Below are 17,233 nucleotides of genomic sequence, written 5' to 3'. Positions count from 1 at the left end.
GGGAGACTCTTTCTCAAACATAGAATTTTAAAAAGGCCAGCTCGACTGCCGCGGGGGTCGCGTCCTCTCCATCCCCGACTTCGGACCCACCCCCCTGGGTACCCCACGATCTAGACAGAAACTCACTGTTTCTAGTGCTCCGCGCCATCCCCGTCCTCAGAGCGCCGCAACCCTACACCCCCGACCCTGCGCCCGCCCGAGCTGCTTCCGGGTACTTCCGGCGCCCGCCCGGATCCCGGCAGCCGCCGCTCCTGTTTCCGTCGGACGGCGAGAGCGCAGGACCAGCTTCCGGGAGGTGCTCCGCGCGTTCGCCGATCTCTGCGGGGAAGATGGGGAAAGTGAGGGGGCTGCGCGCCAGAGTGCACCAGGCTGCCGTGAGGCCCAAGGGCGAGGCCGCCCCCGGCCCCGCGCCCCCTGCTCCGGAGGCGGCCCCTCCGCCGGCCTCGGCCGCGGGGAAGGTGAGTAGGGGAGGCGCAGGCCGGGGGCCGCCGCGTGGGTCCGAGGGCGGGTGAGCTGCGGGGCTTCGCCTCCGGCAGGGATCCGCGACCCAGGCCCACCCTCGGGCCCTGCGGGCGTTTGCTGCGCGACAGACGCGACCTTCTTGCTTCGCAAAGCGTCGCGACCTCCGAGGCTCCGCTCTGCGCTGCAGTCCTGGGCACACGGCCTCGCGCCGCTCCCGGGGCGGGGAGAGAGCCGGGACCCTCCCGCTGCGGTCCAGGGTTGCCACGCCGACCCCAGAGGTTCCTGAATCGCACTGAGCTCCTAGCAAAGGAAAGGACGTTCCCAGGGTTAGAGAAGGACGGAGAGCAGACTCAAGAGAGACCCCGTTCCCTTTAGCAGTCAGCTGCCTGTTTCCCCATCCCACTCAGCCCTAGGCAAGCACGAATCTACCTTCTTTGTTCCAGACACTGCACGTGAAAGGAATTACTGCTTTCAGGATTTTTTTTCTTAACTTTTGCCTTAAATATTTTGACCGATGTGTCTTGGTGTAGATCTCTTTGTTTTGCGTGGAGTTTACTGAGCTTCTTGCATGTGTACGTTAATGTTTTTCATTACATTGACAAGTTTTCAACCATTATTTCCTTGAGAATTTTTTCTGCCCTTTTCTGTCACTCCTCTCAGATGCTTCCATTATAAATACGTACGTCGTGCTTGACGGTGTCCCACAGTGCTCTAAGGCGCTGTTCATTCAGTTTTTCTCTTTTCTTCAGATGGCATAATCTCTCTCTTAATTCAAGTTTACATGTTCTCCCAACCCAGAGCTACTTTTGAACCCCTCCAGTGAAATTTTTCATTTTTTTTGGACCCCAGAATTTACTTTATTTCTCTCCTCCTGTTCCTCCTCCTTTTAAAAATAGTTTCTGTTTACTGATGTTTTCTTTTTGATGTGAGAATGTCATTATACCTTCTTTTAGTTTTTTAGACAATGGTCTCTTTTAGTGCTTGGAAATATTTATAATGGCTACTCTGAATTGTTTACATGTGGGCTCCTCAAAGCAGTTTCTGTTGCCTGGCTCATGCTTTCCTAGTTCTTTGAATGTATCACTTTTTGTGGAAAATTGGGCGTTTTGGATAGTCTTGTAGCAACCAGGGATTAGTATTTGCTTGATTACTTTGTTTATTGATCTGGCACTGAGCTATGTGACCTCTCTCCTTGTCCCCTTCCAGCTGTGTGTAGCCTCTGATGTGCCCCCTTGTTGTTGTTGTTGTTTTTCTCCTTCCTCTGTTTATCTTTTAGCCTGGCTACTTGGATCTGCTTAAGCTCCTTACTGGTCAGCAATTGTTCTTAACACCTCCTTGGCCAGTGGGTTTTTGCCCTTTACCACTGGATACCTCTGGCTTGGAGGGGCTGTCAGGTTCAGCGTGTTCGTATTTTTGACCTCCCTTCTGCCCTCAGAGAGGCACAGCCAAGGCCTGGTAGCTTACGGAGTCCCTCTGCTCACTCCTGGGAGGGCGCATCGGTGAACATGCGCACAGCCTCCAGACTGCCAGGGATGCGACTTCCTGGGAGTTGTTCCTGGGTCAGAGGGGCTTACCGTCTACCCAGGAGCCTTGGGCACCCTGCCCTCTGCACCCGTCACCACCCAGAGCTCCTTCCTGGTCAACAACACCCTTAGGCGTGAGGGCCCTCACACGAGCTGCAGACAAAGTGAGTCCCCTCTGGCAGAGCTGTGGAGTTCTTCCTTTTTGCGGTCCACCTCTCCTGGGCAGGAGCTCCATATCCGGACACCAGAGATGGGGCAGGAGCAGCTTCAGCTTCTCAGGTGACATCTCTCTCTACTAGCAGGAGAGGGGTGTGCCCCTAGTCGTCTTGGCTCATTGAAACCTGCGCCGTGCTGGTGGCTGAGGTGGGGCTGATCGGGACCCAGTGTTCTGATGTCCCTGCCTGGGGTGGAAATTAGAAAATAGAATTATCAGACAGAAACTAAAAAACAAGTGTGTCTGAAAATGTGGAAGACATAATTCAGGAATCATAGAAAGGAACAAAGAGCCGTTCAAAAGACTTGGCAAATTTGAAGATAAAAGCAACAGATAGAACTTGTATATATGGAAAATACAGTCATTGAACTTGCATATGGAATAGACAGGTAAAAAGGATTTGTAGTGTCTAATCAGACGATGACATTGTAATCTTTGAAAGACGTTCAAATGATGTAACAGCGTTTTTTATATGAAGCTCCAGAAATATGCATTAATGAGGTATAAAGTGCCACCATGGAGAATGTCCCGGGTACGGTGGGAAAAGCAGTCGTATGCCATATACCAGCGTATATTCATGATCTGGAAGGCTGCACGCTCCAACCCTTGCCCCCACCTGGGCCTTGTTTGCCTGTGAGGCCTCAGCCTACCTGTGCTGCCTCAGCCACCTGCCCACCCATTTGAAGGCTGCCCTGGTCTCCAGCACTGTTGCCCTTCGAGTCTGATATTTTCCCATGTACCGATTTTTCTGTCCCTGCCACGTGACCCCCCAAGACCAAGGGCTTTTCCCTCAGGTGCTGTGGGTGAGGGCGCCTGGGAGATGCAGTCCAGCCCGGCACCTCTTGGTGCCCTAGCTGCCTTCTGCCTCATCTGCACCCTGTCTCCTCTGTAATGTGAGGGAGGCCACATTTTACCTCTACCTTCAGGGTTTTCAGGTTGGGCCTGAGATTTAGACTCACGTAAAACAGGTAAACAGGAGAAAAGCATACACATTTGTCGAAGTTTTATGTGACATGGGAGCCTCATAAGGAAATGAAGACAAGGAAGTGGGAGACCTTTGTGCTTCTGTGAGAGGGTGAGAGGTTGAATGGAGGTGGTTGTGGAAAACTAAACCACGCGGGGAGGCAGGCTGCAGGACGGGAGGGGTTGTGTTCACCAGGTGTGTCTGTACAGAGTGCTTTTGGCTCCTCTCATCCGTCCCCGATGATAAGAATGTCGCTTTCCTTCTGGTGTAGGAGGGCATTTTCCACATGGGGATTTTATCTTCTTTCAGGAAAAACGGAGGGGGTTAATGTGCCCTCTTGGTACCTGCTATATTTTTGAGTGCCTTTAGCTCAAAATAATTCTTTTGCCAAAGTGACATGTTTTGGGGTGGCGTATTCTTTTTTTTTTTTTTTTTTTTTTTTTTGAGACAGAGTCTCGCTCTGTCGCCCAGGCTGGAGTGCAGTGGCGCAATCTCAGCTCACTGCAAGCTCCGCCTCCCGGGTTCACGCCATTCTCCTGCCTCAGCCTCCTGAGTAGCTGGGACTACAGGCACCCGCCACCGCGCCCGGCTAATTTTTTGTATTTTTAGTAGAAACGGGGTTTCACCGTGGTCTCGATCTCCTGACCTTGTGATCCGCCCGCCTTGGCCTCCCAAAGTGCTGGGATTACAGGCGTGAGCCACCGCGCCCGGCATGGGGGTGGCGTATTCTGACGCCCTTCAGAAACCTCTGTTGAGGTCGGTGCTGCCTTCCCTGCCAAGGTCAGTGAGGCTTGCACGTGAATGGGCCAGGCAGCAGGGGGGTCAGGGACTGGGGGTTCTGTCTTCTCGCAGTGTGGTCGACAGCTGACTTGGAGGAGCTGAAATCTTCATGTAGGGATGAGTGTGGCTCAGAAACAGACCTGGCAGAGAGGCCGCTGAGATGACTGGTTCTGATGGGGTGTGGTCATTCTGAGCTGAAGGGGCTGGCAGGCTGGGAGCTGCCTATCCTTCATCTGCTCAGCTGCAGGTTTCTTCTGCGACACAGGAGGATGTTGTAGAAAGAGTAAGACGAAACGGTTGGGCAAGAAATTTGGTTCTTGAGATACTGGTCCTGACTCCTGAAGCCCATCTGGTGATTTCAGGCAGGGAGCAGGTGGGCCTGGGCGCTGCGGGTCTGCCCTGGAGCTCTGGGGCCGGAGGCTCCTGCTCTGGGAGGTGAGGGCTGTTTCCCCCAGGTCCTCCCAGGCAGAGAAGCTGGGGAATCCGGGTTCTTGTCCTCCGTCTTCTCCTCACCTTTAACTTCCCTCTGAAACCACAGAGCAAGTCTCACACCGTTTTTTTCCTTCCTTTTTTGTTGGGGACATTAGGACTGGGCGTTCATCAACACCAACATCTTTGCCAGGACCAAGATAGACCCCAGTGCCTTGGTGCAGAAGCTGGAGCTGGACGTGAGGAGTGTCACTTCCGTCAGGAGAGGTGAGCAGTCTTAAGTGCGTGGGTTGCCATGCTGATGCCCAGCAGATCTGGGATCACTCACTCACACACCCGAGGTCTCAGCAGCTTTCCAGCTAACCTGTACCTGACAATGTCCTTGAGCAAGGGATGCCCCTGGCTGTTTGTTGGGGTGATTCCCCAGAGTAGATTGCAGCGGTGGTTTTGCCCCTGGGCTGCATCTTGTCCCCCCAGCTACGCAGGGACTGCCCTGCATCCTGGCAGCAGCGCTAAAGCCACAGGAACTTGGGCTTCTTTGGTGACCAACAGGGTTTGAACTCTTTTCTCCGTGTGTGCTGATTCTCATGGTCTGTCTCTATGTTTGGGGCAGTTTTGATCCCTTTTCTTAAACAAGTACTTTATGTGTTGCAGAGGTTAGCTGTTTATCATTTTGTACAAATAACTCGTTAGGGTTTAGATCCTGAAGCCCAAGTGGGGTCTTGTCAGTTTCATCAGAGCCACGCGCAGCCCTTCCCTGTCTCCTGATTATACTCCTTGCAGCCCTGCAGCACACACGTCAGCCTGGCCAGGGAGAGGCCCGGGAATTCGCACTCACTCCAGTGTCTGGAGCTTAGCAGGGAATGCAGTCCCCTGCACCTCCTACTGAGCCTGAGGTGTTCTAGAGAGTTCCAGGCCTCCATGCTCAACGCCAGGAGTGTTGACTTTCTGGCTGGAGGATGGTGACACAGTGTCACTCCCAGGGATAAATCCAGGAAAGAGCTTCCTTCACTCATCTAAGGGAGTCCATGAGGGCCACAAGGAATACTTTTTACATCTTGACAGCCTCAGAGAGCCATGGGTTGGGGAGGGAGAGGGCCTGGCTGTGGGTGCAGAGCTCAACTTTTTACATCTTGACAGCCTCGGAGAGCCATGGGTTGGGGAGGGAGAGGGCCTGGCTGTGGGTGCAGAGCTGGGGACACCAGTGTGACAGTGAAGACTGCACTTGACTTCACAGTCTGCAGAGCTGGGAGTGCCAGGACAGGGCACGAGCCAGGTCTGGGGCCTGTAGGCAGCCCCTTGAGAGTGTGGCTCTGGGCCTCTGCTCCTCACTGCCTGGTAGCCTCTGGCTGCACACTTGATCACTCTGGGCCTGGGTTTTGCATCTGTCAAAGGTGGTAACAATATTTATCTCCTAAGTTCTGGCAGTTTTGAGGTTGAGATGAGTTAGTTGGTGTGAAACGTTTAAAACAGTGCAGTGAAGGCCGTGGAGGTGTCCACTCCGCATCTGTTGAGTGAGGCTGGTCTGGCGGCAAGGCTGGGGATGAGTGGGTTTTGCAGCTGCCCAGAGGTGGCCAGCCTTAATTCCTTGGGCGTGTCGTGTGATTGTGGTTGCTCTCTGACCCTTAGCTCCATTGTCCACAAAGCGGCGACAGACATAGCTCATGGGTGCTGAGGGCTTCACTGTGCCTCTGGAAAGATCCAGGTACATTTAGCCAGTGCTGGTTTCCTGCGCCTTCTCTCCGAGGAGGACCTGGTGAGGTGACCAGGCCAGGTAACTCCAGAGAGAAGCTGTGCCTTCCAGCCAGAAGCCTCGATGTTGTGGGTGGTCCACCCGAGCTGTGCGCTCCCTGATTGCCGATGAGGCCACTGAGGCTGTGCCCAAGGGGAGGGGAGTCATGGGTCTCACTGACCTGGCTCTGGCCTGAGCTTCTCAGAGAAAGCTTCTCTTTCACACAGCGGCCTCTTTCCTCTGCCTTTTCTTGGCCCTCTCCCTTCAACCCCTGTGACTCATCTGGTCCCCAAGGCCACCTGCTGCACTGACCCTCACGTCCCCTCTTCCCCTCCTAATTGAGGGAGGCGTCACGCTCACGACCCCTCTTGCCTACCAGGGAAACTCCTCATTAGCAGCATCTGGCCTCGCAGTGTTCTTGGGCTGAGGTCACGCCCAGCAGCCCTGTGGCCTCTCCTTTGAGCCACCCTGGATCTTCTGGTTTTGTTTGTTTGTTTGGAGACGGAGATTTGCTCTGTCACCAGGCTGGAGTGCAGTGGCGTGATCTTGGCTCACTGCAACCTCCGCCTCCTGGGTTCTAGTGATTCCCCTGCCTCAGCCTCCCGAGTAGTTGGGACTACAGGCACATGCCACCACGCCCAGCTGATTTTTGTATTTTTAGTAGAGATGGGGTTGCACCACGTTGGCTGGGATGATCTCGATCTCTTGACCTCGTGATCTGCCCGCCTTGGCCTCTAGGTGCTGGGATTACAGGCGTGAGCCACCACGCCTGGCCAGGTCTTTGTTTTCTGTAAGCTCAAACCTCATTAATTTAGAGTAACTGGTGGGAGAGGGTAGAAGCTTGAACTTTATGGTGTCAAAGATTGATTTCAAATTTCAGAACCACCTTATGAGAGTAGAGCATAGAAATGTTTTCTTGAAGTAATTGAACCATAAGTTGAAAAAATTTGAAGATTCTGTTGATTGCGAGTTCATTGGGTAATTAATTTTTTTCTTAATTCATATACCCTTATTTGTGCATAAAAACCTTAAAGCTTGTGCCGACCGGACTGTAGCGTGGCCCGTTCTGGTGCTCCCCAGCCCTGAGCTTGTGCCGACTGGAGCGTGGCCCATTCTGCGCTCCCCAGCCCTGAGCTCGTGTTGTTTGGACTGTAGCTTGGTCTATGCTGGCGCTTCCTGCTTGTGTGCAGTGTCTCCCATAGCTCTCCTGGAGGGGCACAAGGATGGGAATTATTTGAGCTGTGTGGCAGGGTCAGGGTTTTGGGTGTTGGGGCCTTGGCCTGGGGATGCACTTAGTGGCTCTGGCCAGGAGCCGGTGGTTTCGTGCACTGCCCATGGCTGTGATTTCTGCCTCGGTGCCCCAGGGGGATTCAGGAGAAGGTGCTCCAAAATGGTCCCTTGGAGGTTGTCCTTGAGGTGCGTTCCAGGTGGCCATCCTGTGGAAGGGGGTGTTCTGAGCTCATCGCCGCGGGCCCCCATCACAGCCTTCCTGGAGCGAGGCCTCTGGCCAGCCATCTTTGTCTGTGGCTCTCGGCCCAGGGTTCTGGTGCATGTTCCTTCCACCGCCTGCTGTGGGTTCTGTGCACTGAAGAGTCCTGGGCTGGATGAAGGGGACCATTGGACCTCACAGAGGGCTCAGACGGAGGGACAAGCCTCCACTTCCCCTGGGATGTGAAGTGCCAGCTTGGCAGGGTGGCAGGGGTGCCTGGCCCCATGGGTGGGGCCCGCAGACCCTCAGAGGAGCAGCCCCACAGGCGGAGGGGCTTGCCCTGGTCTGGGGGCCCCAGCCCCTTTTCTTCGGGCTTCCGAGGTATCCAGGCGCCTCACTGGGCTCCTTTGCATCTTGGCTGCTCCTCACCATGTTCCTCCCTCTCTCCAGGAACAGTTCTGTTTTTTTGGTGTGGTCTCCTCAGCTCCTCATTGGCTGGTGCCCTGGGTCCCTACCGCCCCACCCCCACCCCACCCTGGGCTTGTGCTGGGGCCTGGGCCCAGGGCAGGCCCATGTTGTGCAGATACTGCATCCTGTGACTTGGCCGCCACCCCTCAGTGACCCTCCTGGCTATGGAGGTGAGGTGGCGGCCTGTGGGTGCCTGTCTGTCTGGATTAGTGCAACACCAACTTCCCAAGATGTGTCTCATCGTCCTTGCCCTGGCCTGAGTTGGAAATAGCACTGCATGCCGCATCTCTGGCCAAGAAGCCGGGTGGTCCAGGGGAGGGGTCTAGGCTGTGGCCCATCACTTGGTGGACATCCATGTGCCCACCTGCGCCCCTCCTCTATGTTTTTTTGAAATTGGGATCCCAGCTTGCCCGGAAGCCATATCTGCCCCCAGTTCCCTTCCTATGCCCTGGGGCCTGCCTTACCATTACAGGTGGGCCCTGCATCCTGAGAGGGACCCTCTGAGCTCTGCAGCCTCCTGCCATGAGAGGAGGAGGGCATGGGTGCAAGGCTGAGGCTGGCCCAGAGTCCCCTCCCGCCCCAGCTCTCTTAAGACCCTCTGCACCTCCCCAGCAGGACTCCGCTTTGCCTGTGGGCCAGGTTGTGTATGCAGGGGCTTTGTGGCAGCCCGTGGACCCCATATCGAGGCTACAGCTCCTCCGTGTCTGCTCTGGGGGTGGCAAGGGACCTGTGGCAGAGCTGGGGTGAGCACCCGTCTCCTGAGCCTCCCCCCACACAGTGCCATCTGCTGTGCGTGCTGTGCAGCCCGCTCTAGCTGGCGCAGTGAGCTTGTGCAACACCAGAGCCTGGCAACCGGCCGGGTGTCCAGTGGTGGCTGCATCCTCCAGCCTTGGGCATGGCGCCAGTCCTTGGCATCAGGCAGTCCGGGGAGCTGGTTGTGCAGCCTTGGACACAGTGCCAATCCTTGGCATCAGGTGGTCCGGGGGAGCTGGTCATGCAGCATCATGTGGTCCAGGGAGCTTGTCGTGGAGCACGCTTAGAATTGGATTTCTAGTTCTGTATTCCTTCGTACCAGAAAATGAACCCACCTGTTTTCAGACAGGCACTCAGGACTCAAGCCCAGAGACACAGGCAGGGTGGGGCAAGGCCTGGCGTGGACTCAGAGCCAGGTGGGCCTGGGGGCCCCTGGAGCAGAGGGTGGAGGGAGGCCTGTCACCATTGCTGGAGAGGGAGCTCAAAGCACGGTGGACGGCTTGGGGGCGTGAGGGCCATGAGAGGCGCCGGTGGGGTTACAGGATTTTGGAGGTGTTGCTTTTCTGGCCAGATACCTGTGGCCGGTGGCACCTTTGCTCGAGTTTTGCCCAGGGCCGCTGGGCTCGTTTCACCCACTTGGCCTGGCAGGCTGTGCTAAGGTCGTGCTACTGGCCTGGATCCCATGGCTCCAAGGGAGACTGGAGTCGGGCGTGGAGTGGCAAAGGGTGTGTGTGAGCAAGCATAGGGTCCGGCCGTTGCAGGCCAGCGCCAAGCCACCCTCAGCCCCTGCCTTGGCTTCCTCCCAGAGCTTGTTGGTGCCCAAGGTCCAGAGGAGCCCGAGGTGGCAGGGCCTGGGTGTGTGCACACCCAGCCGGGCCGTGACAGCGCCTGGGCTCGGCCCCAACCCCATTTTGAGATTGGAGTGGGTGTTGGAAGCAGGGAGAGGCCAGGCAGCAGGAGCAGGCATCTCTGAGCCTGCAAGAGTGAGAGTGCAGAGAGGCTGGGTCCCCAGCCCCGAGGTGGGCTGCTGCTTGCTCCCGCTCCTGCTGGCTCTGGAGCATGCAGCTCTGGCTCCCCTTGCACGGCCTGTGGTCCTGCCCGGGGCTGCTCCTGATCTGGGAGCAGATTGTGGGCCGTGGGCCGTGGGCCCTGGACCTAGCTGTCAGGAGTGTCAGGCCCGGCAGTCACTCCGATGTGGGGTGGACCCTAGGGACACAGCCCAGGCGGTCCTGCACGTAGGCGCCTCCAGAGGAACCCGGCACCCTTGGCCGGGTGGACGCACTGCTGTCCGGGTCCCCAAAGTGTGGCCCCAGCCCCACCTACTCCCCAGACCCTCTGTGCAGCAGCAGCAGGCCAGAGCGCACCGCGGGGCCAGACCTGAAGCCGCAGAGGCCTGCTCTTAGATGCCGGGCACAGGACACCCACCACCACTGCTGCTCTGGCAGCCACTCCTGCCACCTCCGCCTGCGCCTCCCCGCTGTGTACAGCTGCTCCTGTGGTCAGTGGAACATCTGCAGGCGTGTTGGACTGGGTGACGAGGCCACCAGGCTGTGGTGCAAGGACACCCGGAGCTCCTGCACCCGGCCCTCGGGCAGGGCTGGCTCTCCAGTCAGCACAGAGTGATGCCCAGGCGATCATACCAGCTTAGACCCCACTCCACCTCCAGGCACCTGCGGTGGAGGGAGCCACCTTGGCTTCCTGGGCGTCCCTCTGCACTGGTGATCTGCCCAGCAGAGGGCAGCAGAGCTGTGTCCTTGTCAGGTCAGCCCAGGTGTGGGTCGGTCCCGGGATAGAGATGCAGGCTCTCGCTCCTGCCTTGCACAGTGGAGACTTGGGAAGTCCCAGCTCCTCATCAGACAGTGCAGAGTGCCTTAGACTCTGGGGTTACAGGGGTGTCTTCAGGGATTTTTTTTTTTTTTAAAGATAACTGGAAAATGGCAGGAAATGAACCTTGCCCCACCCTGCCTGTGTCTCTGAGCTTGAGTCCCAGGTGCCTGTCTGACAACAGGATGGGCTCGTTTTCTGCTATTTTCCAGTATCTAAAAAAAAAAAAAATTCCTTTTTTTAAGACGTTTTTCTACAATTGTGAAGTCAAGGGTATGACAGAAACCATGCAGAACATACTTGTTCCTTATATCTACTCCCAAGTTAAAATAAGAACAAACCGACGGGGAGGTTACGTTGGAGATGGCTCCGTCGAAGTGAGGCTTGGGGTCGGATGGCCTCGGCTCGGCCGCAGCTCCCTGTGTGTCGTCTGCCTTGGCTGCGCGGTGCGGTGGCTGGGAGTGGGGTGGGTGCGGTGGCTGGGAGTGGGGCACCTTCTTTCCTGCGCTCCTGTGGAGGGTGTGGCCATGCCGACCGGTATGTTGGGAGCCCAGTGACTTGTTTCTTAAGCTGGGCATCCTCGTGAGCCACGTGTTGTTGAGATGCTAGATCAGGGGTTGGAGGCGTGGCCCACGCCAGTCCAGCCGGGAGTGTGGCCCTGTTGGTGGTGCTTCTCAGGCCCACGGTCACGCAGCCACATGGTGCCATGCTGAGGCGTTTGACTTGGACCAGACATAGTGCTGTTTCCTCCCATCTTAGTGGGAGTCAGGAGCCAGCCAGGGCCTCGGGGGTTCCAGCCTCCTGCGCCTCCTTGCCGGTGTCCTCAGGGTTTCTGCGATCAGCTCCTTCACCTGCGGAAGGAAGGTGTTGGGGACTACTATAGAACTGCGATGGGTTTATCCTCGTAGAACTTGGGGCACAGAGACCGTCCCAGGCAAGTGTGGGTGGCACCTGCCTGAGGATCACAGGGACTCCAGCTGGTGCCTGTCCTGGAGCATGTGACGGCGACTGGGCACACGTGTCATGGGCACGGTGCAGCCGGCTAAGCCTTCGTCGGATTAAAGTTGCCAGTTGGATTTAAAGGCCTTAAAAATGGTTTAAACACACAGCAGCAGCAGAACACACAGGAGAAGATGCCCCTGGGCTCGGCCAGTCTCTCCTGTGCCTGCGTCTCGTGGCCTGGCTCCTGTTCACTCAGCTTGAGATGAAACCGTGGCCACTGCCATACTGGGCGCAGAGGAGCTCCCATTGCCTGGTGGCACTGAAGCTCACAGCCATCCACGGGGCCAGAACCTCATGGCATCGCGCAGGGAGACAGGAGAGAGGCAGGGAGAGCGGGCATGGGTGGCCCTGGCTTGCCGCACAGCCCCGGAAGAAGCAAAGGGACAGGCTGTGGATGTGGCCCCTTGCCCGTCGTGTTCAAGTCCTGGCTCTACCATCTGGATCCAGGGGCTGAGTCCTCAATGCACAGGGTGAACAGCCGTGTCCTTGCCCACCGTGCCCCACTCACCGTCATGCCTGTGGCTGAGATTTAAAGGTTAGGGATCAATCTTTATCTAAAATTACTTTTGTAGAAAATAACATTTCATCATTGAAAAAGTAGCGCATACGCACACATTGCAGAATAGGCAAATTCGCACCATTGGGAGATAAAAGCCAGGCCCTGCCCCTAGAGCCGCCCGAGCGTGCCGTGTGGGCACCATCTCTCGCCGCCCGAGGGCGCTGTGTGGGCACCATCTCGTGTTCTTGCCCAGGCCTGCTGCCCGTGCTGATCACTAACTGGGGCAGGGCGTCTCAGGAAAGGCCCTTGCCTTAGCTAGCAGCATCTTCAGGAGCCCTTGCTGCCCTGTGTCCGAGCAGGGTTCGCCGGCCATGTGTGGCCGTTGTGGGCCGGGCCCGTCTGGATCTCACTGACTCACCGAGGTCCCTGGGCCGCCGTCTTGGGCTTGCGCTGCTCGCCACCCGGGAAGCTCGGCCACTGCCTTTTTCTGTTTGCTAGACAGCAATCGGCAGCTTTCCTGGCCACTCAGGGAGTGACTCCTCTCATCAGAGCTGTCTGCTGTCAGGGCTAATGTTTAAGTTGTTTCTGGAACTTTCACAGCAGAGTGTGTGACCTGATCACCTTGGACCTGGCTGGGGGTTCCCAGAAGCCGCCTTCCATCACTAGAAGGTTGGCCCCAGGGCCCTCCTTCTCCCCTGCAGGTCTGGCCCCAGCTGCTTCAGGACCGCCCTCCCAAGGGGGATGCTGTGCCCAGCAAAGGTCTTTTGTCTGGGTGGACAGTTGGGGTTATGTGGCCCGTGGGACCCTCCCTCATTTGGGGTGCTGCTATGTGGGTGTCTGTGTCATGTGCTCCGGGCGCCCTCCTGCTAGGAGACGACGGGGTGGTGTCTGAGCATGTGGGTTGCTATTTCTAAACCTGGCACTTGGAGCTTGGTGGCTGGAGCTATTTAAGGCTCTCGACATGTTCTGTTGGTGGGGCCTGGCGGCAGCATCCTGCTAAGGCGTCCTGCGCATCACTGTCCTCCTCGACAGCTGGGGTGGGAGGCAGCTGAGTGTTTTCAAATGGAAACTTAGGAGTGAGCAGAGAAGGGCTGGGGCCCTGGATGCCACTGTAATCTGGGCATGGCACTCATTCTGACTTGCAGGCACTGTCCTGAGGCTGGGAGGTCCCCAGGGCCCTGCCTCTGGCAGCCTCCCCCTTGGTACCCCACCTGGTGTGTTTTCCAAACCCCACCTGGGAAGGCCCAAGCCGAGCCCGTGCAGCAGGCTCTCCTGGTTCACTTCTCAGACCCTACTCCTAATGGGAGGTGGCAGTGAATGCCCTCCTGGCTACAGTGCTATCCCTTCCCCTTTGGGCGTGTGGCCGGCCTGTCACGGTCAGGGGCCCTGTGCAGCTGTGGGTAGGACCCGTGGGCAGCCGAGGCCTGGGCACTGTGGTTTTCTGATGTGCTTGTCTGAGGAATAGGCAGATCGTGGAGGCTCTCTTGTGAGATTCCCTAGGTGGGGCCCCCAAACCAGCTGAACCTACCAAATGCTACGAGTGGCTGTACCTCCTGGGGCAGGACGCCTCTAGGTGAGCAAGACAGCCACTCCTTCGGGCACCATCCCCGGCGGTGGGGCCCTGTGTCCTCGGGAGCCTGTCGTGTGTTGACTTAGGACTGAAGCAGTCCTCTGGGGCTCCCTCCTTTCCAGGTGGGACGGGTAGTTTGGGCAGATGCCGAGGACACAGGCCAGGTGTGGCTGCAGGAGGCCAAGAGAGCCCTCTGGCCCCGCAGCCCAGGTTCCTCAATGCAGTTGCGTGACCTTGGCACTCTGCGTTTCAGTGTCCCTGGGTAGCGCCACCCCTCAGGGAACTCTTGGCCGTGACTGCTCTTCCCTGCAGCGCTGTTGGTACTTTCCTCGCTGCAAACCTCGGCCGCACCCCAAGGCCTTGCTGAAGCCCTCAGTCCCAGTAGCTGTGGATCCTTTGGCATTTTCTGCATCACGACCGTGCCATGTATGGGGACGGTGGTAGTTCTGTCTCTGGCTTCTCCGTTCTTAGGCCTTTGACATGTTTCTCTTGCCTGGTTACCCTGGCTGGGAGCTCACAAGACAGCAAGAAGCCACACTGCTCCCGGAGTGCACGCTGCATCCATTGTTGGCTGCGCTGCCCGTGGGGAGTTCTGGAGGGTCCTTGTGGGGTGAGCTGACATTGGGGGTGGGTATGGAGTGTGCCAGGAGCCTGCTGCCGTGTCTGGGGAGAGAATCCTGTGGGGTTTGGAGCCCACGTTTCTTATTTGTGTCAGCTCCGTGACACTTGCAAGACCAGATCCCATAGACTCCGCATCTTGTGGTCGGTGGGTTGCTGAGAGGATCAGAGGGGCCGAGCGTTCTGTGGGCGCCGTGCACAGGCTGTCTCCGGTGCTCCTGAGGACCCTTCTCTCAGAGGCCCTGTCTCCCAGGCCACCTTCTCTCGGGGGGAGTGTGTGGCTGGGGTGGATGGTGTTGGCTGGAGGGTGGGGGCTGCCCGACACGGTACTTGGGGAACTCTGGCCGTCGACAGATTTGTCTGTGGTTTTGAATGCCCACCCTCAGGTCCTGGGAGAAGGGAGTTGAGGTGAGCCATTTGCCTTTCCTCAGAACAGCAGAGGGGGCACAGGGACCAGCGGTGGAAGCATACTCCGGCCCTGCAGCCTGGGTTCCTCAGTGCAGCAGCATGACCTTGGTGCTGTGCATTTCAATGTCCATGGGTAGCGCCACCCCCTAGGCGCTCTTGGCTGTGACTGCTCTTCCCTGCCGTGCTGCCGGTACTTTCCTCGCTGCAAACCTCGGCCGGGGGTGTCTGCGGATGCGGACCCTGGATGGCAGTGCCTGGTTTGTTCCAGTTTTGTTCCAGGACGCTGTCTTTGACCGGGACAATTTGTCACCAATATTTAAAAAGATCTTTGAGTTTTTCTTTAAAATGGACACCTGATGACAAACGTGTAGTATAAAGAAGGAAGAGGCCGGGGACGGTGGCTCACACCTGTAATCCTAGCACTTTGGGAGGCAGAGACAGGTGACAGGTAGATCACTTGAGGTCAGGGGTTTGAGACCGGCCTGGCCAACGTCGTGAAAAACCCCGTCTCTAGTAAAAATACAAAAATTATCTTGGTGTGGTGGTGCGTGCCTGTAATTCCAGCTGCTCCGGAGGCTGAGGCAGGAGAATGGCTTGAACCTGGGAGGCGGAGATTGCAAGATTGTGCCACTGCCCTCCAGCCTGGGTGACAGAGTGAGACTTCGTCTCAAAAAAAAAAAGGAAGAAAGCTGGAAAACAGAGAGGCAGGGGAACCCGGCCCTCCCACTGCCCCACTCCCGGTCCCCTGTGCTCCTGCCGCTTCTCCCCGCTGCCGCGGTGCTGGGTGCATGCACCCCCTTGGATGCTTGCCCACCAGTGCTCCCAGGGAAAGCTGTGCTTTCTCCAGCGTATTCCGGCAGCACCGCCTCTTTGTGAAGTTGTGCAAAGTGGCGAGTGATAGATATTGTGAAAAACTCAATGCACTCTACCATTGAGTGACAGCCTCCCCGCTGCAGACGTCTTGGTCTATCTGCTCCTCTCCTTTTTTTTTTTTTTCTTTTCAGAGGCGGGGGTCAGTGTCTTGCTCTGTGGTGCAATCTGGGCTCACTACAGGTTTGACCTCCTGGGCTCAGGCAGTCCTCCCCACCACTTCGGCCTCCGGAGCAGCTGGGACCACAGGCACACGCTGCTGCTCCCAGCCCCCTATGTTTTTACAAGTGGGTGTGTGTCTGCCCCTGCTGCTTCCCTGGGCTGTGTTCTGGGGCAGCCTCACGTCACGGCTGCTGAGGTTTTGTTGTCCGGTGTACCCAGCTCTGTAGGGAGTGTGGGCCGTCCTTGTGAATGTGAGTAAAGATATTTGTAGATCAGACCGCAGTGGTGGAGTTGCTGATCCAGCTTGATGAACATCTGACACTTGACAGGGGTTGCCAGGCTGCCTACTGCAGACACCGCCGGGAGCAGAACCCAAGTCGGCCTCCACCTGCAGCCGGTACCTGTGGAGGATACAGACGAGGTGTCTGCGACGCGGACCCAGCCGGCGGTGCCTGCCTCGTGGAACGTGCGGCTCTTCGTCCGCAAGGCTGCATTCAGCCTTCATTGCTGTGAGCTGTCTGTATGTGCCTTTTCCTGTTTTTCTTTTCGGCTGTTTATTGGTTTGAGAAAGCTGTGTAGGAAGGAAGCAATCTCTTTTGTTAACTGCACACATCTCCCCCTCATTGGTAGTTCTTTTGAATTTGTTCATGTTATTTTTTTCTCTGCGGAGGTTTAAAGTTTCTCTGTAGCAAATTCTGTGTTTTCTGTGTGTTTTGTGGCCCCTTTGTGTTCTCTGCAGTGCTTTTGTAGTGCCTTTTTAATGTATTTAGTCCATCAGGACTTCATTTTTGTGTCTAGAGTGAGACGGATGATTCCCACTTCATTTTTCTCCAAACGGCCTGTCCCGCAATGCATTTCAGCTTGCATTCACCCAGAAGGCGTGGTGAGGAGAACCTCAGCACCATGAGATGCTGCTGGCACGTGCTGCTTCATCTCGTGACCTGGGTGGTGGTGGCAGCATCTGAGCGGCTCTGTAGGCCACAGCATCTCCCGGCACCCGAGCCCGAGATGAAGCAGCACGTGCCAGCAGCATCGCGTCTTGTGTTCTGTGCCTGAGCCTCATACAGATCTTTGTGGGGTGAGAACCATGGCTTGTTGATGTCGTGCACGGAAAAGCCAGTCTCATGCTGATTTTCCTTAGGGTCCGTCAGAACACGTGCCCCGTGAACCGCGTCACCCTACAGCCCAACTCTGGTGAGCCTGGTTCTGTGTCTGCTGACCTGGTGAGGGCTGGGAACCAGGTGAGCTGCCTGCAGCACAGGCTTGCTGTGTGGCTGCCACATGTGGCGTCCTCCCCTGTGCCTGGTTTACTGCATCTGTTCCCGGGACCCCTTTTTCAGATGAGAGAGCGCAGGCAGCACCGTGGCAGCTGAGAAGGCGTGGTCTGGCGGGGCGGCTGGCTGGCCCGGGGTCCCCAGAATTGCACTTCCAGAGCACGTGTCCTGGCTCCTGCATGGCAGCACCTCACCTTCCCTTTTCTTGTCATGGTTTTTAGGCAGCCTGTGCCTGAGTGTGTGCCCATGCCT

The 17,233-nt window shown here is 57.0% G+C and overlaps 3 protein-coding genes across 5 annotated transcripts in view; 1 reads left to right on the top strand and 2 right to left on the bottom strand.

Moving 5' to 3' along the window:
- PTTG1IP (PTTG1 interacting protein) overlaps positions 1-17,233 on the bottom strand; it is a 142,101-nt gene that overhangs the window by 96,285 nt on the left and 28,583 nt on the right. The window lies entirely within an intron of this gene.
- The window catches only part of SLX9 (SLX9 ribosome biogenesis factor), an 82,739-nt gene that overhangs the window by 45,079 nt on the left and 20,427 nt on the right, over positions 1-17,233 (top strand). Inside the window, exons 2-3 of one of the 3 annotated variants that reach the window (XM_050784510.1) lie at positions 280-458; positions 4,531-4,639. In XM_050784510.1, the coding sequence (XP_050640467.1) occupies positions 330-458; positions 4,531-4,639 (238 nt within the window). In that variant the 5' untranslated portion in view covers positions 280-329. Of the gene's footprint in view, positions 1-253; positions 459-4,530; positions 4,640-15,913; positions 16,228-17,233 lie in introns of those variants that run through there. The other 2 variants (XM_050784508.1, XM_050784511.1) reach the window with 2 other exon arrangements.
- Positions 1-17,233, bottom strand: part of SUMO3 (small ubiquitin like modifier 3) — a 177,081-nt gene that overhangs the window by 142,791 nt on the left and 17,057 nt on the right. The gene's annotated exons all lie outside the window — the stretch shown is intronic.

The sequence above is a fragment of the Macaca thibetana genome, chromosome 3, assembly GCF_024542745.1.
Source record: "Macaca thibetana thibetana isolate TM-01 chromosome 3, ASM2454274v1, whole genome shotgun sequence".
Lineage (NCBI taxonomy): Eukaryota > Metazoa > Chordata > Mammalia > Primates > Cercopithecidae > Macaca > Macaca thibetana.
The sequence above is the reverse complement of the archived record's forward strand: the minus strand, read 5'-3'. Positions and strand labels throughout refer to the sequence as shown.